General features: G+C 40.8%; 1 protein-coding gene across 5 annotated transcripts; it reads right to left on the bottom strand.

Moving 5' to 3' along the window:
* Window positions 1–2,606: 2,606 nt before the first annotated feature.
* ube4b (ubiquitination factor E4B, UFD2 homolog (S. cerevisiae)) lies at window positions 2,607–27,266 on the bottom strand. 5 transcript variants are annotated; one of them, XM_061781624.1, is made up of 29 exons: window positions 26,923–27,266; window positions 25,871–26,087; window positions 23,962–24,097; window positions 23,754–23,841; window positions 22,920–23,064; window positions 22,603–22,828; window positions 21,972–22,421; window positions 20,381–20,482; window positions 18,975–19,116; window positions 18,717–18,817; window positions 17,668–17,782; window positions 17,376–17,459; window positions 16,995–17,051; window positions 16,618–16,734; window positions 16,340–16,438; window positions 16,148–16,261; window positions 15,544–15,742; window positions 15,152–15,290; window positions 14,963–15,062; window positions 14,642–14,769; window positions 14,434–14,532; window positions 12,445–12,680; window positions 12,161–12,287; window positions 11,916–12,060; window positions 11,207–11,341; window positions 9,465–9,656; window positions 6,578–6,752; window positions 3,923–4,069; window positions 2,607–3,644 (listed from the first exon to the last, which is right to left on the bottom strand). In XM_061781624.1, the coding sequence occupies exons 1-29, from the start codon at window positions 26,944–26,946 to the stop codon at window positions 3,580–3,582; spliced, it is 4,104 nt and encodes a 1,367-aa protein (XP_061637608.1). In that variant the 5' UTR covers window positions 26,947–27,266; the 3' UTR covers window positions 2,607–3,579. The 5 variants fall into 5 exon arrangements, with proteins under 5 accessions (XP_061637608.1, XP_061637618.1, XP_061637634.1 ...); XM_061781634.1 differs by having other exon boundaries at window positions 25,964–26,087; XM_061781650.1 differs by having other exon boundaries at window positions 27,207–27,221.
* Window positions 27,267–27,851: the final 585 nt, after the last annotated feature.

Genomic DNA, 27,851 nt, shown 5'->3' with positions numbered 1-27,851 from the left:
GAAGGGGCGTGAGAAGCTCCCCCCCACCCTCCACCCCTACAGTGACGCTACACTGCAGGATTTCTTCCTTCCACCGCTCCCCGCACGGCCGGCTCCGCAACACCCAGAGCCACCGAAAAGAGCTCCGTCTACCGAGCGTGCTCAAATTACACACGACAGTGGGCGTCACCAACCTTTTTGAAACTGAGCTACTTCTCAGGTAGTGATTAATGCGAAGCGCTACTAGTTGAAATGTGTTGCCTATCATTAATAACACTGAGGACCACAATTTTTGTTGCGTTATGTCCGACAGCTGTTTTTAAACGAGATTTTGGGTGCGGAATCCAATACTGATCTCAGTTTTTCTATATCACGTCAAGTTTTTTAACTATCGGATACCTGTTTTCTTAAAAAAATATATGAAAAATGTATGCATGTACGTAAATAAAACACTAAGATGGAATAGTTACACGCTTTGAAAACTAAAAAAACAGCATAAAACGAAATAGAATTTACAACGGTATGCCCGTGTTTACAAGGTTAAGAGAAAAGCCAGCACAAATGCTCTTAATTCCTACTATGCTAGCTTTCCGGTTGCAGATATTGATAGCACTGACCTATTGGGAGCTGCACACACCTCTCACCGCACTTTCCAATTGGGACTGCACAAACAAGTTGCCACGTAGCTGTAGATGAGTTCAATCGTAATCAACTGGCAAGTCTTACTACAGCTAATCAGTGGAATTTTGCTTATCTGGAGGGTAAACTGACTGCAATTTTGGAATTAGCATATCAATTTTAGTTTTAATCAGCATAAAAATCTAACTCCACAGAATTTCTTTTTCAAATTGTTCCCCAGTGTAATTAATGATCTATGTGAAGACACTAATCATGTTAATGACTTATCAATAACTGCCAAAAATGATTTAACAATGGAGGAAACATCCATGCATCCATTCATTAATTTTATTCCACTTATCCGGGGTCGTGTGGCGGGGGCAGCAACCTAAGCAAAGAAGCCCAGACGTCCCTCTCCCCAGCTATTTTATCCAGCTCTTTTAGGGGGCTCCCGAGGCGTTCCCAGGCCACCCGGGAGACAGTCTCTCCAGTGTCTCCATGGTAGTCCCTGTTGCCTTTTCCCAGTAGAAGTGCTCCAGATGCCCCAGCCACTTCATCTGGCTCCGCTCAATGCAGAGGCTCTATTCTGAATGATGACCGGACGTCTCACCCTTTTTCTCATGGAGAGCCCAGACACCTTGCGAAGGACACTCATTGCGGCCGTTTGTATCCGCAAGGTTGTTGTTCCGGTCACAACACACAGGTCCTGACCATAGGTGAGGGGTACTGGACCCCTAATACAGGCTGTTCTTTCCCTGTACAACTGGTGTAAGAGTTTAGTCTGCATTGCCGGCAGTAAGTCGGATTTCGTTTCCAGTGAGGGTTAGACTCTGCCAAGGCTGGCCATTGTCACTCATTTTGTTCATAACCTTTATGGACAGAATTTCTAGGCGCAGCCGAAGCGTGGAAGGGGTCCGGTTTGGTGGCCTCAGTACTGCTTCCCTGCTTTTTGCAGATGATGTGGTTGTTTTGATTCCAATGAGCAAACTTCAACTCTCGCTGGAGCTGTTCGCAGTCAAGTGTGAAGCAGTTGGGATGAGAAACAGCATTTTCAAAAGAAAGAACAAGATGCCTGATAGAAACGGCCAAAAGGAGTTTCCTCCACAGGGTGTCCGGGCTCTCCCTTAGAGATAGGGTGAGAAGCCCAGGACATGCTGGAGAGACTGTCTCCTGACTGGCCTGGGAACACCTTGGCATCCCCGAGGAGCCGGACACAGTGGCTGGGGAGAGGGAAGTATGGGCTTCCCTGTTAAAGCTGCTCCACTCGCAAACTGACCCCAGATAAGCAGAAGACAATGGATGTATGGATAATAATAATAATAATAATGTTAGTTATATTATTCAAATTTTTGTGGTCACAATGTACTTGTAAGGAAAGTAGTTCTTAATGAAGATTAAATAAATCTGACATACACTCTAGAAAACAAAACTACAAAAAACAACAAAGCTGCATTTCTTTACACAAATAACATTTATGTGACCCCAAACTTTGGAACAGTAGTGTATGTCTAAAACAGTGCTTTCATGTAAAACATTCAAAATTGTCTGGGTGACCCCAAACTTTTGAAAGGTCATATAAGTAAAGACTCAATGTCTGACACACCAACGCAGCAACCCTTCCAATTATAAGTCGCCCAACAATCCACCCTCAGACAGTGATAATTAATGGTAGCATGTTTGATTTCCTGATGTCATGTTTTTTGTTTCAGTGCAGAATTTAAAAACTGTGCAGGATTTGATCACAGCTGGGAGTTTATTCTACTCTGTTAGTGGTTTGAATTAAAAAGCTGACTGTCCAAGGGTTGTTTTTCTTTTGGGTCCTGTACACTGCCCTTTGGACGTTAACCCGGTCAATCCAATCCGAATTATTTGTAAGATTAGACATGGTTGCATGCTGTGTGTGGTAACAAATACTTTAAATTCTAATAAGTCATAATACTACAGCACTTTTGCTTGTGTTGTTGCTACATTCAAAGATGAAGAGGGTAAAACAATCACAAGGTTTGGAATAATGTGCATTATCATTTATTTTCAGTTCAAAATCCTAGCTTCCCAAAACAATTGTGTAGTGAAGGGATAATTTCCTGTACAGTTAAGGTCAGCAAGGTCACGTTAAGTACATAGCGAGAGAGACTATCTCTAGTCATGTTGTCAAGGTGTTCCAATGATGCTGGAGCTCATGCTACATTCTGTCGTGTTCAGACCAAGCTGCCCGTTTAGAAGAGTTATTTTTTCTAGAAGGGTTTAAGGGTTCTGAAATAGCAGCCATGCGCCCAAAAGAAGCCAATTGAATCTTTCAAAGTCAGCAGGGGAAATGGGACTAAAATAGAATTTAAAAACAAAACAAACAAAAAAGTCTATTTGGGTACATCAATTTTGATAACATCTGACTGCACTCAAAAGGAAACAGACATTTTAGATTGCTTAAGCTACATCCTTAATTCTGCCTAGAACAAGCACAGGTGGTGCATCTGTTAAGATGTGAGACTTCAGCACACGATACCAACTCAAATTAGTCATTGTCAGAGTCTAGCTTGCAACAACAACTTCCAAATACGCTTCTCAGTCCGTCATCCTACAAGCATCACAAATCTTTAATAACGCCCACATACACATTGTTACAAAACACACATGGACCATCAAGGAAAATATTTAATGAAGTCTCTTTATGCAGCTCTGTGTTAAACCTGTGTGTGACGGAGACTGTTTCGTGCAGCCTGAGAGACACCCTAATTGTTAAATATATGTATACATTTGGATATACATATAGTATACACAAATTCCCAAAGCAAACAAAAAAAGTAATTCATAACTTTATTATGATGTGTTTTGAGTATTATTGTAATGGCCTGTGTAGGGCAAAAAGGGCAAAAATAAAACTCATCATGTTTGTTATTGTTGGTAGCGGTGACACTAAATTCAGGCGATTTGGGCCAGATGTCTTCATTATGGAGAGCAGGGCTAGGCGCTGTTGACAAGTCTTTAGACAAGTCGTCCTCCCTGTTTCGCTCTCATCCAAGCGTGGATCCTCTCCTTCAGTTCAGGAACTGTGGATTTAATAAACACTGTGAGGAACATGTTCTGACCTGATATTTCCCAAACTACAGTCCTACCTGGATTTGTGAGTTTAATTTGTTTTGTGACCAAGTTCGTAATTCAATTTACTCATTTAAAATGGAAAATGTGCTTTCACTTGCATACCTAAATGTTGGCTTGGAACAAAGCAAAATAAATAAAAATGTAATTAAGGTTAATTGTAATTTAACGTACCACTGTATCATCAAATTCTTCCCGTTCGAAGTGTAATTAAAATAAATTTGGTTACTTGACTCCAGCATGCTCTCAGTGAGCGGCTGCCGGTTGAAGGGATCAGTGGGCGAGTTGAGCAGGTGGCGAAGGATGATGGATCGGTCCATGATGTTCCCCGAGGGCAGCATCACAGGGTCGGTCATCAGCGTATCCATCAAAGGGTCTGTAAGAACAGTAACACAAACATTTTAAGACAAAAAAAAGCAACAGAATAAAACTGGTAAAAAAGCTTTGCACACATCAAACATCAGCAAATAATAGAGGGAACAAATAATCCTTAATAGCAACCAACCTATTGTCCCACACTTGATATGTCACAAGTGGGACTTACGAGTTTCTAAAAAAGATTTTGACTGCACAGAAACCCGAGCCGGCTCTGCTTCATGTGTGATACACTCCTGTTGACTATGGCAGTCTTATCGGGAAATCAAAGGAGGTATGTAGGCCACATTCTTATTCTAGATTATAATAAGTATGTGGTTATAGGATAGCCTCTATCCAAATTGTCTATATGACCTTTATGGGGTGGCAAATCCCCTGCAAATGTCTGCTATTTAACAGTTACAGTCAAGTACAGGCAAGGCTTTTACTTCATTACAAGGCCATGGTATATCTTATAATGTATGGGGAACAAGACCTACAATTAGAATAGATTTTATACCACGAGAAAATGGTTTCCAATCCAGATTATTATTATTTTTTTTTTTGGGCAATACTTTGAGAAGGACACTTAACATTACTGCAAAGAAAATGTTCTTATTACCCACTAAAGTGTTCCATAGATGAGAGATGTTATCTTTGGGCTAAAACATGTACAGTAGCATTGTGGTACCCTTCTTGGCATATGAATTTATCCTTTAAAAAATAGCATTGGGTTTGAACCAGGAACCACAGTGGAGTACTCAACTGTTTTTTCTGTTTTCATTTACTGAAGACTTTAAGATCACAGGTGTCAAACTCAAGGCCCGGGGGCCAGATCCGGCCCGCCACTTGATTTTATGTGGCCCCGCGAAGCAAATCGTGTGTGTCAACTTCCATGATTCTTGTTCAAATCTCAAATAGTCATATATCATAAATGATAATGTTGAGTTACTGCAAGCATTTTTGTGTTACCAAACATGAACAGTAGTTGAAAAACCCAGTACCCTTGATTTCTGATTCCAAAACTAGTTAATAAATTTCATGTGTAAATATGATGAGGCGATTAAAGATTTTTATGGTTTCACGGTCATAACGGCCCTCTGAGGGAAACCGTAACTACATTATTGACCGTGACAAAAATAAGTTTGACACCACTGCTTTAAATTATCCAAAGGTGTGAATGGTTGCTTCTTTACATGTGCAAAGTAAGTGAGCAAACCTTCCCCCAATGAGAACCAGTGTCATTTAAAAATTGATGGATGGATTTTAACCATACAGTTACATTTTAATTACAATATTAAGTTTTTAAAAAATAGCCCATAAATTAGATTCCATCATTTTTTTTCCTTTACACCATGTGCATGTTATTTTGTCACATTCATCAAGTGATTTAGTCACAGCAGTGTTTCGACCCTGTGAGTAAGGATTTCTAAATTAATCCCAAAAGGTCAATGGTATGACTCTGGTAGAGACAAAGCTCTACAAACGAGATCTAAATCACAACATAAGAAATGAGAAACTGAATACGTATAGTAGTATGTACAATATAGGTTTCAATAACATTTAAAGGTCCCATATTTTGGCTATTTAGACCTCCACAGAGTGACTTTCTAACATGGACTTGGCATAACATGGTATAAAAGTGTACATTTCATTTTAAAAAAACACCTTGGTCTTGTCATACGAGTGTCCAGAAAAGGCCCCTCTGACAGCTACTTCTGTTGGACCCAGTTTGTATCCGCTTTGTCCATATTTGGCTAAGAACGCCCCCTTTCCTCTGATTGGTTGCTTCCGTGTAGAAGACCTACTTGTGAGAGCAAACGTGTTCGTTATGTTGACAGCGCTGGCTCGGAGCGGAAAGGGAAGGTGCAGATCTTTGCTAGTGACGTAGATAAGATTGAGAAATTTGGATGACCTGAGTTCAGGCGTATCGGCAGAAAAAGGTTTGGAACTCTGGAATAGTTGGACGAATTAAATTTTATATTTCACATGTTTAGGTGGGACATGGCAGACTGGTTAGCACATCTGCCTCACAGTTCTGAGGAACCGGGTTCAAATCCGGCCTCGCCTGTGTGGAGGTTGCATGTTCTCCCCGTGCCTGTGTGAGTTTTTTCCGGGCACTCCAGTTTCCTCCCACATCCCAAAAACATGCATGGCTGGTTAATTAAAGACTCTAAATTGGCCATAGGTGTGCATGTGGGTGCGATTGGCTGGCAACCAGTTCAGGGTGTACCCTGCTTCTTGCCCAAAGCCAGCTGGGATAGGTTCCACAGAACGCCCGCGAGGATAAGCGGTATGGAAAATGGGGCACCACAGAGAGAATATTTCATCCCAAATACTAGAAAACATTTGTTTGGCAAAATACGGGACCTTTAAACATGTTGCATGGGGGGATGAAACCAGAAAGCTTTAGGATCAAAAGCAAATGTGAGCAGCTCTCTCTCTCTCTCACACACACACACACACACACACACACGCACAAACACACACACACACACACACACACACACACACACACACACACACGCACCTTTGAACTCGTCAGGTGCGTCACTGTAGTCCATTTCCGACTGGGAGTTCTTGGCCACTATTTCCTCCACCTTTTCTGATAGCAGCTTGAATTTTTCGATGGCGATTGAGGACTTGATGCCAGCCTTCCTCATTTTTGAGATTACCTCCTCAAAGAGCTCTCGGCTGTACGACCGCTACACATACAAACACAACAGAACGAGTCTCTGGGATGATGCATCGTAAACGCCTTAACTCTCACAAAACTGTTTTTTTTCCTAGTCTGGTATGAAAACTATACTATTACCACAAAGTGAACCGAAATGACAAACAGACTAAAAGCAACTGTTATAGCAAAAGTTTGGGATTAAAGGCTGTACACTAGAGCTACGAACAAGTCGGTGGTGAGTCGAATCAACTCGCGAATCCAAGTAAAAAAAAATAAATAAGAAAACACACGCCCAATCAGAAATTTTCGCACTTGAATCACAATGAATCATGGAAAAACATACTACTTGATTCTGATTAGAGCTGCAAATGTTGCCACGCATTTACTTCAAAACAACAAAATATTCCACGATTGTTAGCCTGCATGTACACGGAGCAGCACAGATATTCATGAAATTGCTACAACTGAAGCCGAAAAGGAGCCATCGGCGAGGTGGATGGATACCGCGGCGGATTAAATGTGAGAACGTTTATTCAATACAGCGTGAAAGATGATGAGAGCTAGCTAGCTAGCCAGCAGGCCAAATAGGTAGCTGACTAGTTGGTAAGGCAGCAGCTTGTTCCAAGGCATGAACGTACTGGGCAGCAAGGATTTACAACACCAAAAGACAAAACAGACCCAGGACTCTACCTTTGCCCAGGGTACAGCGAGGGATCCTGGTTAAATTAAGCCATTTTAAACAAAAAAACATTTCGAGAGGGAGACAGCTACGCGTCAGCCAAAATGTGCCAGCGTGCCATCTTAACGGTTCAAGAAATGGTTTTCTAATAATCAATTTGTATTTTTCATTTGTTGGACTATTATTTTAGAATAGTACAAGGAGTAATGATTCGATTATAATTCACTTGTCATTCCTTACTGTCAATACAAACAGCGAATGGGGATTTAGAGTGAGAGTCCAAGCCCTACTATACAGGAATCATGTAGACTTTACACCGATCTGACCGGTATCGGCCAATTATTAGCATTTTATGCTTTGTCATAATTCATTGATCGGCTACTCAAAAGACATTCACTCCGTGTTGTGTACAGTATATTTGAATGCAAAAGTTAGTTTATTTTTAGCCTTGTCGCGCGTCTTTTGACATAGTACTGTAAATATCTGGCCACCAATAAAGTAATTTAAAAAAAACATGTCGGGGGTCTGAGACAGACAACACAAAATGCCTGGATCAGACTACAAGAGACTTTTGGTCTTTCATGATTGCACTATCTCAGACTACGGCAATAAAAACTTGTATTCCGATACCACCGCATCCCGTTTTTTACGATCACTGGGCTTCATTTTGTCAACTCAAACGCGACCGGATACACTCGTTACCATGGCAACGACAACAATAATTGATCGCGCTGTGTGTTTATAAGAACAAAATTGGAAAAAACATGATCACCGGTGCTCAGGAGAGGACGTTCGTTTAAGGCTTGCTTGACGTATGTTCACGTACTTTTAATAGGGTACCGCTCGCAAGCAGGTAACAAAACGTTATGTAGCCTAGCAAGCTAGTGCTAGGACTAACGGTTGTAAGCGAACATGCAAGCGTTCTGTCGAATCATGATCTAAAAATGTTGGTCTGTGTGAAGTAATTTAATTACAATAAAGGAATTTAATTATAGTAAGTTCGCACCCATTTTTTTTTAAGGTTGTAACGTTGGCTTGATCTGACTGATTAGAATACATGAACTGAGTAGAGCAGCCTTTATGGAGCCAAGGCACACATTTTACAATTGAAAAATCTCATGGCAGACCCACAAACAAAAATGTCACAAAAAGTGCATACATTAATTACTATGTACTTCCTGCTATCTAATAGAAGACCATTCATTTATTCTGTCTATCACTATGCCTCACTGGCATAAATAGATGAACAAATATACATTATTGTAAATTAAGTACACAAGTATATACAGTAAATGAACAAGTCCTTTAAATAGATACATTGCTCCATCTTGTGATTGGATCGGTGATTGGTTTTTTAAACTCGCTGATCGGTCCCAAAAATCCTGATCGTGTCAAGCCTTGTATCATACTTTACAGTCTGCTATCAGATAGTTGGTGTTGTTTGACATTGTAATTCTGATACTTTGTTCAGCATTAAAACACACTTCCTGCTTGCTGTTATTCGTGAGAACTGGGGATTCAGCAGTAGTCATGTACCCATTTGAAGAGTGGATTATATTTACTATCTGGCATAGGTCTCAAACTCAAGGCCCACCACTTAATTTTATGTGATCTGAAAATGTTTTCCCTGACTTTCATCCTGTTTACGCTAAAGCAGTTTGTTTTACATTTTGCTCCCTTACTGTACCCATCTTGAACTGAACCATGACCATAAAACCAAGGTACACACGAACGCTGCAGGATATTGGAATTATTATTTTTTTTTAACAATCTGACGGAGTTTTTTTTTTTTTTTGTGCAGCACTAGTACACACTGAAACATGATTTGTCATACCGTTACACACCTAACAATTATACATTCATGTGGCTTTATCATTACCCTCAGGGCAACCATAACCATGATGTAACCCACGTTGAAAATAAGTTTGACACCCCTGTTCATTCCCATGTCTTAAACACTACAGGAACATGATTTACCACAATTGTTGATGGCCTGACTATACCATTACAGCTCCAAAAAATGTTTAATACATTTAACCGAAAACACTTTGGGTCTCCAACCTGGTCATCTGCTATTGCTTTAGCAAATCGGGCACAGTCTAGTTGCAGGTAGATGTCAGTCAGTTGGTCTAAGAGCTTCTTGGGTTCAAAGCCATATTTCTCCGGATTCTCCACCTTCAGGTCCCGGCACTTTGGCCCACAGAGCTGCTGGAGGTTGAAGTTCAGCATAGCAGCTAAACGTGGGCCCAGCTCCTGTAACAAGATGACAACACCTCAGTTAAGAATAGCTTGTCTGATTCTGTATGTCCATTTCTAATAAAGATAAAGGTGCCTTGGTATGAAGTGAATTATGGATAATAGCTGCAACACGTTCCAAAAAATCTGGGACAGGTGGCAAAAAAGACTGAGAAAGTTGAGGAATGCTCATCAAACACCTGTTTGGAACATCCCACAGGTGAACAGGCTAATTGGGAACAGGTGGGTGCCATGATTGGGTATAAAATGAGCTTCCCTGAATTGCTCAGTCATGCACAAGCAAAAATGGGGTGAGGTTCACCTCTTTGTGAACAAATGTGAGAAAATAGTTGAATCGTTTAAGGACAATGTTCTTCAACGTACAATTGCAAGGAATTTAGGGATTTCATCATCTACGGTCCATAATATCATCAAAAGGTTCAGAGAATCTGGAGAAATCACTGTATGTAAGCGGCAAGGCCGAAAACCAACATTGAATGCCCGTGACCTTCGATCCCTCAGGCGGCACTGCATCAAAAACCGACATCAATGTGTAAAGGATATCACCACATGGGCTCAGAACCAATGTCAGTAAAACCAATGTCAGTAAAACCAGTTCGGCGCTACATCCTTAAGTGAAACTTGAAAGTCTACTATGCAAAGCAAAAGCCATTTATCAACAACACCCGGAAACGCCGCCGGCTTCTCTGGGACCGAGCTCATCTAAGATGGACGGATGCAAAGTGTTCGGTGGTCCGATGAGTCCACATTTCAAATTGTTTTTGGAAATTGTGGACGTCGTGTCCTTCGGGCCAAAGAGGAAAAGAACCATCCGGACTGTTATGGACGCAAAGTTCAAAGGCCAGCATCTGTCATGGTATGGGGCTGTGTTAGTACCAATGGCATGGGTAACTTACATCTGTGAAGGCACCATTAATGCTGAAAGGTACATACAGGTTTTGGAGAAACAGATGCTGCCATCCAAGCAACGTCTTTTTCATGGACGCCCCTGCTTATTTCAGCAAGACAATGCCAAACCACATTCTGCACGTGTTACAACAGCGTGGCTTCGTAGTAAAAGAGTGCGGGTACTAGACCGGCCTGCCTGCAGTCCAAACCTGTCTCCCATTGAAAATGTGTGGCGCATTATGAATCGTAAAATACGACAACGGAGACCCAGGACTGTTGAACAGCTGAAGCTGTTCATCAAGCAAGAATGCGAAAGAATACCACCTCCAAAACTTCAACAATTAGTGTCCTCAGTTCCCAAACGTTTATTGAATGTTGTGAAAAGAAAAGGTGATGTAACGCAGTGGTAAACATGACCCTGTCCGAGGTTTTTTGGAACGTGTTGCAGCCATACAATTCTAAGTTAATGATTATTTGCTAAAAAACAAAGTTTATCAGTTTGAACATTAAATATCTTGTCTTTGTAGTATATTCAATTAAATACAAGTCGAACATGATTTGCAAATCACTGTATTCTGTTTTTATTTACGTTTAACACAACGTCCCAACTTCATTGGAATTGGGGTTGTAGAATATATTATGGTGCTATAGATACTCACAGGCCTAAGGAAAGGTTTCTGGACCTGCTTGGTGAGGATGTGAAACATTTCAACTGTCTCTGTGGCCAGGGCCAGATAGGAGCGAGACACCCGCTCATCCTGAGTCAGCTGGGACTGACGGCTCTGCTGCTGGTCCTGCATGAGATCGGGTAAACACAAACACATTGTCAAGCTCTTTTCTTAATTGAACTGCTCATCAAGGTTAAGATTCGGCAAACGGTTATAGCAGGAATCAAGCTTGCTTGACTTTTGTTTTATATTCTTGTACTAATTTAGGATTGGTCTAAAAACAAAAAATAGACCACCTCTAAGTGGCAATAGTTGGTAGCAGGTAAAGTTTCCTTCTGGATCTGAAGGATCCAATGTAATATTATTTTACTTCCACAACAAATCAGATGAGATTCAACCAACAATGTAAGCCTGGGAATTTGAAATAATATATAACATTTAAATTTAAATCTAGATTGTGTTTCGACATTGTATCTGATAATACTTGAGATATTTTTTCAGTCTTTTAATTTAAAAGAAAAACAAATATGATTATCAACGTGTGAATTCAAGGCGAACATCCCAGGAGGAATACCCTACCATCATATAAAACAGGTAAGCTATACTGGAAAAACTGCAGTCAGGAAGTTCAAAACAAACAAATTCATGCTGCTGAAATGTAAGCTCCTTGTTGGAGGTCACTATGAAGCCAAATACAAACCCTGGGCAGCTGATCCCACTGATCCTTATTCTTCATTTCCTCTTGAATCTCATGAATACGCTTCAGAGACTCAAGGCTCTCATCTAACAGGAAGGTGGTGTCATTGATTAACATGTTGATGTAGCGAACAAACTGTTTGCCGGAGCTAAAGGGAAGTGAACATGAAAATACACAAGTTGGGTGGCTAATTTATATTGTGTCACTGTATTACCAAATTACAATCTGTGCCTTGGAATTAAACTCACTTAAACTCCTCCATGAATGTGCCGTGGTGGGCGATGTTTTGCCACAGACTTTTAAAGATAGTGCTGATATGGTACCTTATTGTGAACTTATCATAGAACTCACTGGTGGCGCCAGTATGCTCAACATCTAGCCACAGAAGACAATGATAGAGGAGTTAGCAGCAGGCATACATGCGGATAAAATACATGCATTAATACTTATATACTGTACTTAGAATACAAATTTCCATTTAAAAACAGCTTGATTGAACTGTTAAAACATCTTGGAAGACAGAGACACTTACCAGTGTAGAACTTCATAAGGGCGGGCACCAGCTGTTTGATGGACAACAGGTGGTTCTCCATCATTTCTGAAAAGCGCTGCGTGCGAGGCTGCACAGCAGGGTTGGTGACAAACAGGACTTCTACCAACTTTGCAATAAGGTATGGATTCCTGATGTAGTTCTGACTGCAGATGAACACCACTAAAAAGGTGACTATGTCTTGAACACAGGGCTCATATAAAACCTGGGGAGAATACCTGCAAGAAAGTGCAAAGAGAAATTTTTCTCATGTGCATGAAGATGAAACTGTATTTAATTCTAATCAGTGTGCCATATTTATCTACATTATACAGTGCTGTGAAAAAGTATCGTCCCCCTTCTCAAGTTCTGATATTTTTGCATAGTTTCCCAACTTTAATGTTTAAGATCATCAAACCAATGTAAATATCACAAATATAACCCAAATGAACCCAAAATGCTATTTTTAAATTTCATTCATTAAGGGGGGGGGAGAATCAGTTACCTGGCCGTGTTTGGAAAAAGTAATGGCCCCTTAAACCTAATAACTGGTTGGGCCATCCTCAGCAGCAAAACTGTAATCAACTGGCGATGAGTCTTTCACATCTCTGTGGAGATATTTTAGCCCACTCTTCCTTGCAGAATTGTTTAAATTCAGCAAAAATTGAGGGTTTTTCGAGCATGAACGGCCTTTTTAAGGCCATGCCACTGCATTTGAATCAGATTAAAGTCTGGAGTTTGACTAGACCACTCCAAAACCTTGATTTTGTTTGTTTAAGATATTCAGCTTGATGTCACAAACTGATGCTGAACATTCTCCTTCAGGATTTTCTGTTAAGAGCAGAATTCATGGTTCCATCCCGGTCCTGAAGGAGCAAGGGAGCCCAAGACCATCACACTACTACCACCATGTTTGACTGTTGGTATGATGTTCTTTTTCTGAAATGCTGTGCAACATTTACGCCAGATGTAACGAGACACACACCTTCCCAAAAGCTCAACTTTCATCTCATCAGTCCATATATGTTCCCAAAAGTCTTGGGAATCAGTCAGATGTTTTTTTGCAAAAGTAAGACGAGCAGTTATGTTCTTTTTGGTCAGCAGTGGTTTTCACCTTGGAACTCTGCCATGGATGCCATTTTTGCCCAGTCTCTTCCTTATTGTTGTGTCAAGAACATTGGCCTTAACTGAGGCAAGGGAGGGCTGCAGTTCTTTAGAAGTTGTCCTGAGTTCCTTTGTGGCCTCCTGGATGTGTCATTGCTGTTCTCTTGGGTGTAGTCTTTGTAGGCCGGCCACTCCTGGGAAGATTCACCATTGTTCCATGTTTTCTCAGTGTGAGGATAATGGCTTTCCCTATGGTTCGCTGGAATCCTAAAGCTGTAGAAATGTCTTTTGTAACCCTTTCCAGACTGACAGATGTGAATTACTTTATTTCTTGACTGTTCTGGAATTTCTTTGGATCGTGTCATTTTGTTGAAGCTTTTTTAGAGATTTTGTCAGGACAGATGCTGTTTCAGTGATTTCTTGATTGAACAGGTCTGGAGGTAATCCGGCTTGGGTGTGATCAGTGAAAATTAACCAAATATTGTGAATAGCCACATGATTTAACAAGGGAGGTAATTACCTTTAGTTTTTCATAATAAATGAAATCATTTAAAAACAGCATTTTAAGTTCACTTGGGTTATATGTGTTATATTTGTTTGATGATCTTAAACAAAGTGGGGAAACTATGCAAAAATCTAAGAACTTCAGAAAGGGGTCAATACTTTTTCAGGGCACTGTATATACATTATATTATCTGTCCAAACAAACAGTTCAATGAGTATTTTTCACCTGCTGGGAACTCTCCAAAAGTAGGGCTAAGTTTTGTTTGTGTGAAAAAGCACTACTATACATGTGAAAACACCATTATTATACCTGTAGCTGCCTGATAGATTTTTTTTTTTTTTTTTTTTTTTTTTTTTTTTAAGAGGACTGAAATGTGAACTTACTGCACAACGAAAAGTAAAAACTCAGCTACATCTTCAATATAGAACTCGGGGAGCACAGCAAAACTTTTGGGAATCTCAGGGTTCAATGGCAGGGTAATGCTGTGAAGAATGGACAGAAATTAAATTATGTACAGAAGTCAGCCAAATGACTTAAATTTCAGCTTGTGTGAGTGTGTGATGCCACGTCAGTTACAGCCATGTGACTTACTTTGGGTAAGCAGGGTCCACCATTCGGAGAATGAGCTGAATCACAGTACTGTAGAACTGCAGACATCTGCGGAGCAGGTTCTCATCCAGAAGGCCCACGTCAGCGCAAGCTTTGGCTCGAACCAGTTTCTGAGACGGCACAAGTCAAATACCATAAAGATCATTTTGTGTGAAGGTACAAGGTTATGCAATTCTGCATGTTCAAGTATTTAAGGAGTAGGACTCATCCACGAGTCAGATACGGGATGCTTAGCGTATCTAACAAGTACAGGCACAATGCAGTCAAGGATGACAGTGAGTTTATGCATGTAAAAATACAAACTTTGAGTTGGGTTTTGCAGCGCTTGAGCATTTCTCTGTGGCGACTGGCCAGGGGGGAGTCCTTCCATTGGGCTTCACTGTTTTTCAGCTCCTCAACAGTCCTAAAAAGGCACAATGAATAAATCACTGTGAAGACACCAAAATCACCAAGACAACTGTGGTTACCCCACATGCATAGGTATGTGTTTACCTGTTAAGTTCACGAATTGCCCGCAACCTGCGGATGTACCGCCTGCAGCCAGGCAGGATAGACAAATGGTGCGTATGCAAGGTCAAGAAGAAACACTCTGTGGGGAACTTGGGCTCAGAGAATTTGGCGGGATCTTCATCTGTACATAGAAATCATAGAAAGCAAACACACAAACAAAATGCTTAGTCTAGCATTGGGGGCTTACTGTAATATATCAATGACAACATGCAACAAAGAAACTAAATCCCTATGAAACAAATGCAACTCATGGATCATACTGTACGTACAGTCATGTTCAAAAACATTGGAACCCTTTGAGCTTGACTATATATTAATTTCACATTTTATTTGACGTTATTTTAATCTAATCCTTTCAAGTGACGCCAACTCACGTAGCTCAGACAGCCAGCTCTTGAGCTCCTCCATCGTGGCCTTCAGGCGCGTCTCCTCTGGGCTGACGACAAAGCGACAACGGGGGTGGAAAATGTAGAAAGGATCCACTGTCTCCAACTTGATTTTCATGCTGAGTTGCTGCAGCACTGTCAGGAAGTTGAGCATGAAACCGTCTGTCGACACCAGCTTGTCATCGGTCTGGGAGACAGGAGATTGAACAAATTCCTATTACGGTAAATTGCCTAGTCTGTCAGAGAGGTCTTCATTTAACACTATGTTTATGATTGTGATTGTAGTTTGCAATGGTCTAAAGATGCAATACATTCTGTAAGGTGTAACAAAATATGAGGTAACTTAAATATAGAAGACGTCAGTGTAATGCAGTGTTGTTACACCCCACATATTTACAACCACAATCCTGTTATTTACCGAATTTAAAAAAACTCAATGTTTCAAACCAAACAGGATAAACCAATCATGTATTATGTTTTTAAAAAGCCAGAAAATATGATACAGAATTTGTATCAGAAGTCATAGATTGTGCAACTGGACATAATGAAGTGTCTTTTGAGTGTCAAAGAAAAACAATATAATGAAACCCACCTGCATCTGAGCTTTCTTCACATTGTAGTTGACTAAAGCTGCCATGTAATTTAGGGCTAAATCCCGAGTTTCTCCATTTAGTAGGATGTTGTGAAGAACTTTAAAAAGGTCACCCTGTAAATAAATTATATGTAACAGGGAAATTATACCAAGTAATCTGAGGGATGGCAGCGATTTGAGACAGAAGCTCACCCTTGCTGACTCCAGGTAGTGCTGCAAGGATTGGCTGACGACTCTCGTGTTCTCCATGGTGATAGCTGGACCAGAGAAGTACTTGTCTCCTACTTTGGTCTAATGAAAATGAAAAGAATCAAGATGTTAAATAACTAAACATGCATTTTGCACTTGTTTCATTTTTGTCTGGTATTATAATTTACATGAATAGATGGCAGGTACTAATACAAGGTATTTATCTTTGTAGAGCAGTAAGGGTTTGAGAAAACATATAAATGGATGAGCAGAGTACTCACATCATCCTCAGAAAACACAGAAAGGCTGAAGAAAGCACCGAGGTAGGACAGCCTCTGGATCTCTCTGCCACATCCTGGGCTCAAAGGTTTGGGACACCACAAAGGAAGTGATGTTACCTGTGGGGGCAAGCTGCCATGATTTTAGGCCTCTTTTTGAAATATGAATACAAAAGAAGAAGTGCTGAAAGAGGAATCCATTGAACAACTACGCCACTACAAGTAATGGTTCGGGGAAAAAAGTAAGAACAGCAGGGAAGGAAAAAGACAAGAGCTTTATATTTGATGGGAACCCATTGACCTTACAAATACATTAATAGAACAGTCCGAGCCACTAGGACATAATGATGCATTCATTTGTCATCTATCGGTGCACTCACCAAACTGCACACAGGGTGAGTCTTTCCAAACTTGATTTCACAAAGCTCAGCTAATGCCTGCAAAATTAGGAGAAACATGATAGAAGCAAACACATTTTACTTAACCTCACTGGTTTTAATGACTGGAAAGTTCGTAAAAATGTTTTTCCATGACATGCTGCAGTAAAAACGAATTTCAGATGAAACATAAAAGAACAAGCAACCCAAGGGGAAATAAGCATATAACTGTTACCTATTGGTATAAAGATGCAGAAGTACTGTATTTTAGCTATTGACCAGACAGTTTGTGTTACAAGCGGTCAGCGCCACATTGCATGGTAGCCACGCTGATTTGGATCGTTAGCTGCAGTATAGAAAGAACCAAGGCAACAAACGTCTTACCATGAGGGGGAATTTATAGTTGTCGCTGTCAAAGGAACATTCTTTCATCGCGAGAGCCAGCCCATTGAGGATAGGAATGAAGATCTGCGAATGTTTGGAGTAAAGTTGGTGTCATAAATGTTAACTTTCAGACTTTAACGCAAAGACAGCAGTAAATCTGAAATCATGTAATATTTTGACTGAAAATATTAGGCATTGGAAGTGGGTACTCATGTAATGAGCGCTATTTAAAATTTGTGCTGCATACTGGGAAATACAAATATAGGTAAACGAAATGGCAAAGATGTCGCACCTGTCTGAATACTTCTTCTTCCTGGTGGGTAATCCGCACCAGTTCCGGGATAAAGCCATATGGGAGGTTCCGGCACAGCATATATGGTACCAGCAAAGAATGCTGGAGAGGGCTCCTGCATGTACCACACAAAGCATTGTTGCACAAATAAATTTATGTGTCTGAGGGAAGGAGAAAGAGTCGCCATGGAAAACAAACTGTCCTGTTATTTACCGACAGATGATAGGAACATTACTATTTTGTTGTTTGAGAGCCAGAGCCCAGCAGTTTAGTTTTAGTTTTTGACTTGAAGAATATTAAGTATGAAGTGTATCCCCAGGCTCGGGGTTTTAAATATTAGCCAGTAAACAAAAGAATTACAGTGTTTTGCTAGGTCAAAGCTTCCTTAAAGTTTGCTCATCAGGCCAAATTCAAAAGAAAGACTGTAGGCATTGCTGGTACATTAACACTAATCGTACATTACTACTAGTGGCAACGTGACAAGTAACTGCTATCTTAGTGGAATTTTCTAAAAAAAACAAAACTTGGAATGAGACAAATAAATTCAGAAAAAAACAATTGATTACTAAAGTACCTTACCTATTGTATTGCCCACACACCTCACAAATTTCTTTCCATTTGCGCTATTTAAGTCATGTTTTTAGGGTAAGTGGAAAAAGTGAAAAATATCCACCAATAAGTTCCTACCGGCCAAAATTCAAAGAGGTTCTACAAGTCATTGCATCAAAATTACTGTGGCATTTCAAGGTTTTTAGGTCAAGGCCGCACTTGGCCTAAAAACCCGACCTAAGTCGCACAAATGAAACATTATTTATGAGAAGTGTGGGCAGTAGAACATAAGCACTTGAGTAGTCAATTGTTTTTCGTGAATTTATTTGATATGGAGAATTTTACAGATGTTTGACGGGCTCATTGCATTTTATTTATTTATTTATTTATTTTAAATAGAAAATTCCACAAAGATGGCGGCCACTTGTCACGTTTCTGGTACTACCTGTAATGAAAATGAGGCCAAATATTGTGACATAAAACAATCCAGGAAAACTTACCGGGGCTGGGTCAGAGAGCCTTGCAAGACCAGGGCAACGTGAGAGATACACTGTGAGCGAATATTGCTCAGAAGCTGGCTGACATTTGGTTGGTTACACATCTGAAGATGAGAAAAGAGTTAAAATTAGAAGTGTATAAATGGATGCCAGCCTTCACATTCACATAGTGTCTGACTTGATAGAATACTGAGGAAAAAAAGGAAGAAACCCAGCACAGTTTTTAACAGACTGTTCATCTACTTTGACTACTCCAAATACCTTAGGAGCTTTCCTCTCCTCCATGCCAACACTGTCGAAGCGCTCGATGAGGTAGTTCAGCATCTCTGTCTCCTTGCATGCTTCAATAGTGAAGCGGTCGCCAGCCAAATCACAAGACACTGACCCTCCACATGCACCATGACTAAACAAACACAACAAGAGAAAAGAAGCACATAAAGAAAAATATACTGTACAATAAAGAATGAGCGAACATCCACACTGCTTGAGATGCGCTGTTAGCTTCGAATAAGCGCCAGCTCTCCATCACAGGTCCTGAAAGAAACACACCTGAGGCATTAGTGGCTCCATCAGAGAATGCGCCTCTTGAAAAGGAAACACCATTTCAAATAAAACAGCTGTTATTATTCAGCTGGTATGAGGATTGTCATTGCTAAAGCATAGACCATTAGTGTTATATGCGTATGTGAGCTGCTTCAAAGCACAGAATAAACCCTCAGAAGGTAGAAACATTAGCTTTTGTTATTCAGGGGACACAGACAAAGCACTGCGGTACAACAGATTAAAACATGGTGAAACACAAAACATGTTAAATCATGTAATGTTAAGCCCATTTGGCTCATGTGTACTGAATGATGAAATCCCAATTTATCCTCACAGCAGCACCAGCAAATGTTGCCTTGCCCTCCAATTTCACTAGGCAGCAGCAACCATAGAGAGCTGTGAATCAACACTTTTCACATGCACAAACATAAGACATTGCTTTATAATAGGTGCTCCATTAAGATGAAAAACTGACACAACATACAGTATCTTAAAATTCATACACATGACAAATATCTAATAATTAAGTGGGTTATTTTAGAAGTACTGAAGGAAGAGCAATTAGTTTAAACTGGGAAGATTATCCATCCATTCCTTTTCAGTACCGCTTATCCTTACTAGGGTCGCGAGCATACTGGCACCTATCCCAGCTGACTCTGGGCGAGAGGCAGGGTACGTACCCTGAATTGGTTGCCAGCCAATCGCAGGGAACATATAGACAAACAACCGTACGCACTCACATTCACACCTACGGACAATTTACAGTCTCCAATTAACCTACCATGCATGTTTTTGGAATGTGGGACGAAACCGCAGTACCCAGATAAAAGGTGGCGTGCACCACTTTTTCCACCATGCTGCTTGGCAGAATTAACCCATAAGGTAAACGTAAAAACCTACCAGAGACAACATTTTAATAATTATAAATACCACAACCTAAAAGCTCAAACCTTTTAATAACATGGAGGCACTTTTAAAGAGAGCCGAGCCGGCATTTGTTAATCGTTCACCACTCTGCTACAGTGTGTTTGTGCTCCGTTAGTGATAAGGACCACTGGTGCATGCAGCAGACCTTCGCTGAGCAAGCAGGCACACGCAAACACACGCACTGTGGAGCAGTGTACCTGGACCCAAACTGAACCCGTGAAAAATCCTCCTCCTCCTCAGACTCTTCATCACTGCTGTCCTGAGATATGTCAGAGAGGGCAAACAGGAGGGACAAGGGGCTAACATGACAAGGACAAGAACAGGATTGAGGTGGAGATTGGAAGAGAAAGGGAATAAGGAGCAAGCAAGGGATTAGGAGATGATGAAAAGTTAAGAACACATTTGGTATTGTACAGGGAAATAAGATGGGAGGGGGTCCCATTGTAGAAAACTAGTTGGTTGGTTGAGGGCTAATTGTTCTTAATTAATGCACATTTGGCTGCAGTGTTGACACACTGTCGGCACATTCAATACTCAAGCAGCTACTTCAGAACTGGAAGGAACAAGTTACTTTTTACGGCCTTGAGGAATTTATATCAATGTTAACCCTAGAAAGCATGTTCGGCAAATTATTTGCAAAGCGCTTAGTTTGGAAAAAAAAAACAAAAACTAACATACAAGCAAAGGATGTGTAAAAGCAGCATTTGTTGTAAACCCATAATACTGGCAAGCAGTTTAAAATAATCAACTGACAATATAAATTAGGGATGGATATGTGACTACATTTCTTTGATCGGCTATTGGTGAAAATTATTATTATTTTTTTTAAATATATAATTGCAAATCTCTCTATGTTCCAGTGAGATGTTACTTGCTTCAAGACATGAATAATCAATTCAACCAAACAATGAACAAAATCATTAGTGAATTAATCAATATGCTGATCCCTAGTTTAACTATTCTTAAGTAGTTGTACTACAGTGGTACCCTGAGATACAAGTTTAATTTTGTGGCCATGCTCATAACTCTAGCCACCCACCCAAAAAAGTTTTGTTTGTGCTTTTTAATAAGGAAAAATTGCACTCTATAATATTGTACTTTATGAAAAAAGTAATAACATGATTAAATAAAATGTAAGTTTGTGCATTTCGATTTAATGCTGCAATTCAATTCATTGTGCTGCTCCTTCTGGTGTGCCCGCCTTGACCACTGGGAGGCAGTATAATGCAGCCATGCAGATACAAACTAAGAAGTACTTCTACTACTACTGTGACTCAGTAAGATGCTGTAATATTTGTCATTTTTCATAGAGGATAACAAATATATGCCTGTGAGTATTGTTACATTATTATGTGTTGCTCCACCGTTTACGTTCAAATAACCATTGCTTAAAGGGTTCTAAAGCCACAACTGTCATTGCTAACCGTTAGCACGTCAATGGCATTTTCAATTATATGTTAGCATTAAGCTAGCGGGCCATTCTTACAGTAACATTGAGTTGCGTTCACTGCCACTATTTTAGTAAGGAAAAATGGCTCTCAATAATATTGTACTTTATAAACGCCAACAAATTGGCAGAATGACGTCTCGTATCTCAAAAAACTTGGGTCACTTTTATCTCAAATTGATATAGTTCAGTTCCCATAAGAAGTCTCAAATTCAATCTTTTGAAAAGTTCATCTGCATTTTGGTCCATTTCGAGTTTGCAAAGTCAGAAAGGGTTAATATTTTAGTTGCCTGCCTTGCGTGTGCACCACACACGAACATGCAAATGAAATGGTAAGATACCTAGAAGGCGGGATCCTGGACACAAAGGCGGTCTGTCGGGAATTTGTTCTGGGAAAAGGCAGAACCGTAGGGGGCGAACTCAAGAAGAGGGACCGGGTGCTAGGTGTCGGCAGAGGAACTGGGGTATTTGGAGGCACAGTGGGGCCTACTGGGCTGGGAGAAGCTGAAAAAAAGCTCAATGCTCTATGTCCTGGGCTGGATGGGGACGGAGCTCCCCAGGGAGATGAAACAGAGTAAGGCCGATAGCGAAGGGAGATGGGCATGGGGGCAGAAGGAGGGTTGAGGGACTGTCTCAGGGAAGCAGCGGTAGTAGGTGGGCTGGGTGGAACAATGAACTGTGGTGTAGACGGAGTGGAAGGTACAGAGGAAGTGGTGGAGGTGGGAATATTTGGTGAGGTCCTCTTGGCTGCATCCAGGGTAATTGGGTAAGGACTACCACACGCATACAGGCTGTGGACAATATTGATCACATGATGATTGCGACGACAAGGTTAAAAAAAAATAATAGTAATAATAAACCTAGAATAGGCTTGAGCAATTCCAAGTTGTTAACAACAATTGGGGAGAAAAACAGTTCAGATATGATTGGTGGTTGTGAACAGTGTTAGACATAATGACCGTTGCTACTTGCCTTGACAGAGAGCTGGCTCCAAAGGATCCTGCATTGGGACCCATGGGGCTGCCACCTTGGCTGCAGGGATCTATCAGTGTTAGGTGTCTGTCCGGAGATTTGGCTGCTGCAATTGGCTGCGACGTGGAGGTCAAGCTGGCAAAAGGATTATGGACAGGCGACTGGGTGGACATCATGAGGACCTCCATCAGGATCTGGCCGATCAGGTCTTTGAAATCTGAGTAAACTGCAGCAGAAAGAATTCATAGGAGAATAAGAATTTCAGAGCTCCACCTCAAATAGCCTGTTTGGAGATAAAGACATCATCATTGACATACCATCTTTAGGGTTACGCTGGAATTCAGCAGCCAGTGAAGGGAGGAAAATGACATCTCTGTGCTGCTCCTTCCATGACACACGGAGGATCTTACAAATGAGTTGCAGAGCCTGGTCCTCTGTGACATCTGAGTTTGTAGACGTTTCCTATGGGGGTAGATCCGCCACAGGTTCAATCAGACAGACATTTTAAGATGTGACGATAGACATTTTAACCTCCTCAAGGGACAGTGCTTGAGGAAAGATGTTATGTACAGTGCTCAACCTAAGTACACCCCCAACACATTTGTTATAATACCATACTTTCAAAATCACTATTTTCCATGGCATACTATGCAACAGTGTACTCCCACAAACGTGATCACCAGCCAATTGCAGGTCACATATAGACATGTGCAGATGTCTATCAAAACTCATATTCACACCTATGGACAACCTTCAATTAAGTCTAAGGGACATGTTTTTGGAATTTGGGAGGGAGCTGGAGTATCCAGAAGAACAGAGAAACCACAAAAACTCCACAAACGAAGGCCGGAGTCCAGATTCGAACCCCTAACCTCAAAACAGAACTGTGCTCACCACTCAACCCAAATTCATTAAATGTTGCGAAAAACAAATACATCCCCAAGAAAGAATTATGTATTAAAATTGTCACATTCACAAGAACTCAACCACAAGTGAGTGGAATGATCACCTACATTTTGAAAATTGTTCTTGTCAAAAAAATAAAATAAAAAATAACCTTAGATTCCATTTATGCTAAGCACAGTATTTGCCTGTATGTGTATGCTAGCACTGATGTAAAGTAAAATCCCTTGTAAGAAAAAGTTAATTACTTTTTCGGTCAAGTTCCTTTTCTCCCTGCGGTCACTGTCTTCCACCTCCATGTTCTCTATCCCCGAATCCACATCCACTTGGGACATGCTGGAACGAAACATAATGAACAACCACATTTTTCATTGAGTCTTTTGTCCCATGTAAATATCAACTTCGAAGCGGTCAATTCACCATCATCTTTGTCAAACCATTGTGAAATATCATTACCTCTTTTCACAAGAAGCAGTGTCGATGTCCATGCTCTGGGATCGGGACAAACTCTGGGACTGAGTCTCAAGGCTGTTGGAGGGGGAGCTGGAAAGGGAGCTCACACCTTCACTACTTTGACTGCCATAAGCCACACCTTGCAAAACGAAAAATACACACGATCACAATGAAGACACATTGATATATTTCAGATAGGCTCTCACACACCGTTAAAACCCAGACATCTCATACATGAATGAAGTAGAAACTGATTTTTTCTTTATTTTATTTTATTTTTTTAAGTACAGTGGGTACGGAAAGTATTCAGACCCCTTTAAAAAAAATTGTTATATTGCACCCATTTGCTAAAATTATTTAAGTTCATTTTTTTTCTCATTAATGTACACACAGCACCCCATAGTGAAATAAAAAAAGAGAATTGTTGACATTTTTTCAGATTTATTAAAATAGGAAAACTGAAATATCCCACAACCATAGGTATTCAGACCCTTTGCTCAGGATTTAGTAGAAGCACCCTTTTGAGCTAATACAGCCAGGAGTCTTTTTGGGAATGATGCAACAAGTTTTTCACACCTGGATTTGGGAATCCTCTGCCATTCCTCCTTGCAGATCCTCTCCAGTTCTGTGAGGTTGGATGGTGAACATTGGTGGACACCCATTTTCAGGTCTCTCCAGAGATGCTCAATGGGGTTTAAGTCAGGGCTCTGGTTGGGCCATTCAAGAACAGTCATGGATTATTCTGAAGCCACTCCGTTATTTTAGCTGTGTGCTTAGGGTCATTGTCTTGTTGGAAGGTGAACCTTTGGCCCAGTCTGAGGTCCTGAGCACTCTGGAGAAGTTTTTCGTCCGGGATATCCCTGTACTTGACCGCATTCATCTTTCCTTCGATTGCAATCAGTCACCCTTGTCCCTGCAGCTGAAAAACACCCCCAAAGCATGATGCTGCAACCACCATGCTTCACTGTTGGGACTGTACTGGACAGGTGATGAGCAGTGCCTGGTTTTCTCCACACATACCGCTTAGAATTAAGGCCAAAAAGTTCTATCTTGGTCTCATCAGACCAGAAAATCTTATTTCTCACCATCTTGGAGTCCTTCAGGTGTTTTTTGGCAAACTCCATGCAGGCTTTCATGTGTCTTGCACTGAGGAGAGGCTTCCGTCGGGCCACTCTGCCATAAAGCCCCGACTGGTGGAGGGCTGCAGTGATGGTTGACTTTCTAGAACTTTCTCCCATCTCCCGACTGCATCTCTGGAGCTCAGCCACAGTAATCCTTGGGTTCTTCTTTAACTCTCTCACCAAGCTCTTCTCCCCCGATTGCTCAGTTTGGCCGGACGGCCAGCTCGAGGAAGGGTTTTGATCATCTCAAACGTCTTCCATTTCAGGATTATGGAGGCCACTGTGCTCTTAGGAACCTTAAGTGCAGCACAATTTTTGTTGTAACCTTGGCTAGATCTGTGCCTTGTCATAGTTCTGTCTCTGAGCTCTTCAGGCAGTTCCTTTGACCTCATGATTCTCATTTGCTCTGACATGCACTGTGAGCTGTAAGGTCTTATGGAGACAAGCGTGTGGCTTTCCTAATCAATTCCAGTAAGCATAATCAAACACAGCTGGACTCCAACTCAGGTGTAGAACCATCTCAAGGATGATCAGAAGAAATGGACAGCACCAGAGTGAAATATATGAGTGTCACAGCAAAGGGTCTGAATACTTATGGCTGTGTGATATTTCAGTTTTTATTTTTTAATAAATCTGCAACAATTTCAACAATTCCGTTTTTTTTCTGTGCTGTGTGTACATTAATGAGGAAAAAAATGAACTTAAATAATTTTAGTAAATGGCTGAAATATAACAAAGAGTGAAAAATTAAAGGGGATCTGAATACTTTCCGTACCCACTGTATTTCTTACCAGTGGTGCCAATCGGGGAAGTGGCAGGAGTACCGCTGTGAGCATTGAGCCCCAATGATTGAGAAGCTGGTGGCAAGGGCTGAGATGTTACACCTGATGGTCCAGGAAGGGGTCCCGGTGGAGTTTCTCTCTGTGGGGATGTCAGTGGGGTGCTGAGAGGGGTGTTAGGCTGTGAGGTCTGCCCCCCTGCCAGCCGTGCCAATCGCCTTCTTCGAATCTTGGATGAACAGTTAAAAAAAAAAAAAGGTTAACGATAAAAACACAAATTGATAACAGTGCTATGTTACAACATTGTTGAAATACATTTTTATAACGCTATTTGCCAATAATGTATTTATTTATTATACTTCTGTACAATTAGTCGCATAACACGTATGGCTATGCCACTATGAAGGATCATTTTTTATCTTGAGAGTAATAGCACTCTGAAATCGACTGAAGACCATTATTGCATCACAATAAACAAATATTGCATTATTCAAGCAGATGTGTTGTTTTCAAATGACAAAATCATCTCAGTGGTTTGTATACCTAGTCGTCTTGGGTCGGGTTTTTATTCTGTTAGTAATTTTAGCTATCATGAAATCGCCCCTGAAAGCAACAAAATAATGCGATCTGCATTAGCATGCCTGTCAAACACGAGGCAGTTGCCTTGTGTTCACTGTTGCTTAAATCGTGTTAATCGGGGCCCGGGTTTTGTCTGCAATAAGCATTGGGTTAGCTGTTGAATTTACGACCGTACAGTGCGCAGGTAAACTAACACACAGCAATGACAGACGCGGTTTGTCCACAAGAAAGGTTTACTTTCGCATAAATATTGGCCACGTTGGCTGACACACACTCATATATGGTATTGCAGAGGTGAATGTGGGGTTTTGACGCGGGTGCCTGTCTCCAATTGCCCTGTGCTAGCCTCTTAGCTGAAAGTAGCACGAAGCTACCTGCTAACCCCATTTGAGGAAATTGAGCGATGTGTAATTCTACTTTCTGAAGACGAGAAGGGGATGCAAGTGGAGCCATACAAGAGGTAGTCGTTGATGCATTTCCCTTACCTCATCTGCACTCAATTCCTCCATCACAGGTGAAAGTCTAACCAGTTATCTCAATTTCAACTACTGCACTATGTGCCAGCCAGAGCCTGCTAGCTAGCCTCAATCTCAACTAGATATGCATAGTCCAACTCGTTTAATTAATATGTGTCAGGCTTGATTGTCTCGATGATAACAACGAGGAGACGACTGCGCGAGGACTGGTGACATACAGCTAGTCCAATAAGTCTCCGGTTGGCTTAGCTTTTCTGTCGGGCCAGGAGCGAAACAAAAAGAAAAGTAGCTACCTATTACACGTCAAAATACAACAGCGGCCATTTTGGTTCTATTTTCTATCACGTGACTCTTGTGTCACAGTAGGCGGAGCAAAACATGGGAAACTTTGACAAGGAAAGGAAATGGCAAAAGAAAACAAGTACAGAGCCTTTACGGTTATTGTGCCTGCTGCTGTGTAATGTCACAAATAATTGAGGGGGGGAAAAAACTTCATTTACGCGTTAAACTATTACTTATTTTAACAGACTATACTGTCAGGTGTAAAAAATAAATATTTCCATAATTCAATTAAAAAAGCTAAACTTTCATAAATTATAGATTCAAGGCCCACAATTTAAACAATTTCAAGTATTTGTTTATTTTTACATAATTCAGGCTTCCCGCTCATAAAACCCACACAATCAGGAATTCAAAAAAATTTGAATACTGTGAAGAAATCACCATTTACTTCTCAGTTTCCGAAAAAAAATAATAATAAGAAATTAGGGTCACAGTAAATCAATCTAAATATGGTACTTTCAAAACGATATGTTAATCATCAATTCCTTTGCTTTAATCACTGCCACGGCACATTGAGGCAATCAACCTGTGGCATTGCCTGGCAGTTATGGAAGCCCAGATTTCCTTGATGCTTGCTGTCAGTTCTTCTTTATTTT

This window comes from Phyllopteryx taeniolatus, chromosome 1, assembly GCF_024500385.1.
Source record: "Phyllopteryx taeniolatus isolate TA_2022b chromosome 1, UOR_Ptae_1.2, whole genome shotgun sequence".
Taxonomy (NCBI): Eukaryota; Metazoa; Chordata; class Actinopteri; order Syngnathiformes; family Syngnathidae; genus Phyllopteryx; species Phyllopteryx taeniolatus.
This window is presented reverse-complemented; position numbering and strand designations above follow the sequence as displayed.

What these genes read in the sequence shown, in the direction of transcription:
- ube4b (XM_061781624.1), bottom strand. Translation starts at nt 26,946, where the DNA reads ATGGAGGAATTGAGTGCAGATGAG. An exon ending in ACATTCATGGAGGAGTTTAA is followed by an intron (nt 12,061 to 12,160) that starts GTGAGTTTAATT and finishes ACTTCCCTTTAG; the next exon opens with CTCCGGCAAACAGTTTGTTC. An exon ending in AGAAACCTTTCCTTAGGCCT is followed by an intron (nt 9,657 to 11,206) that starts GTGAGTATCTAT and finishes ATCTTGTTACAG; the next exon opens with GAGCTGGGCCCACGTTTAGC.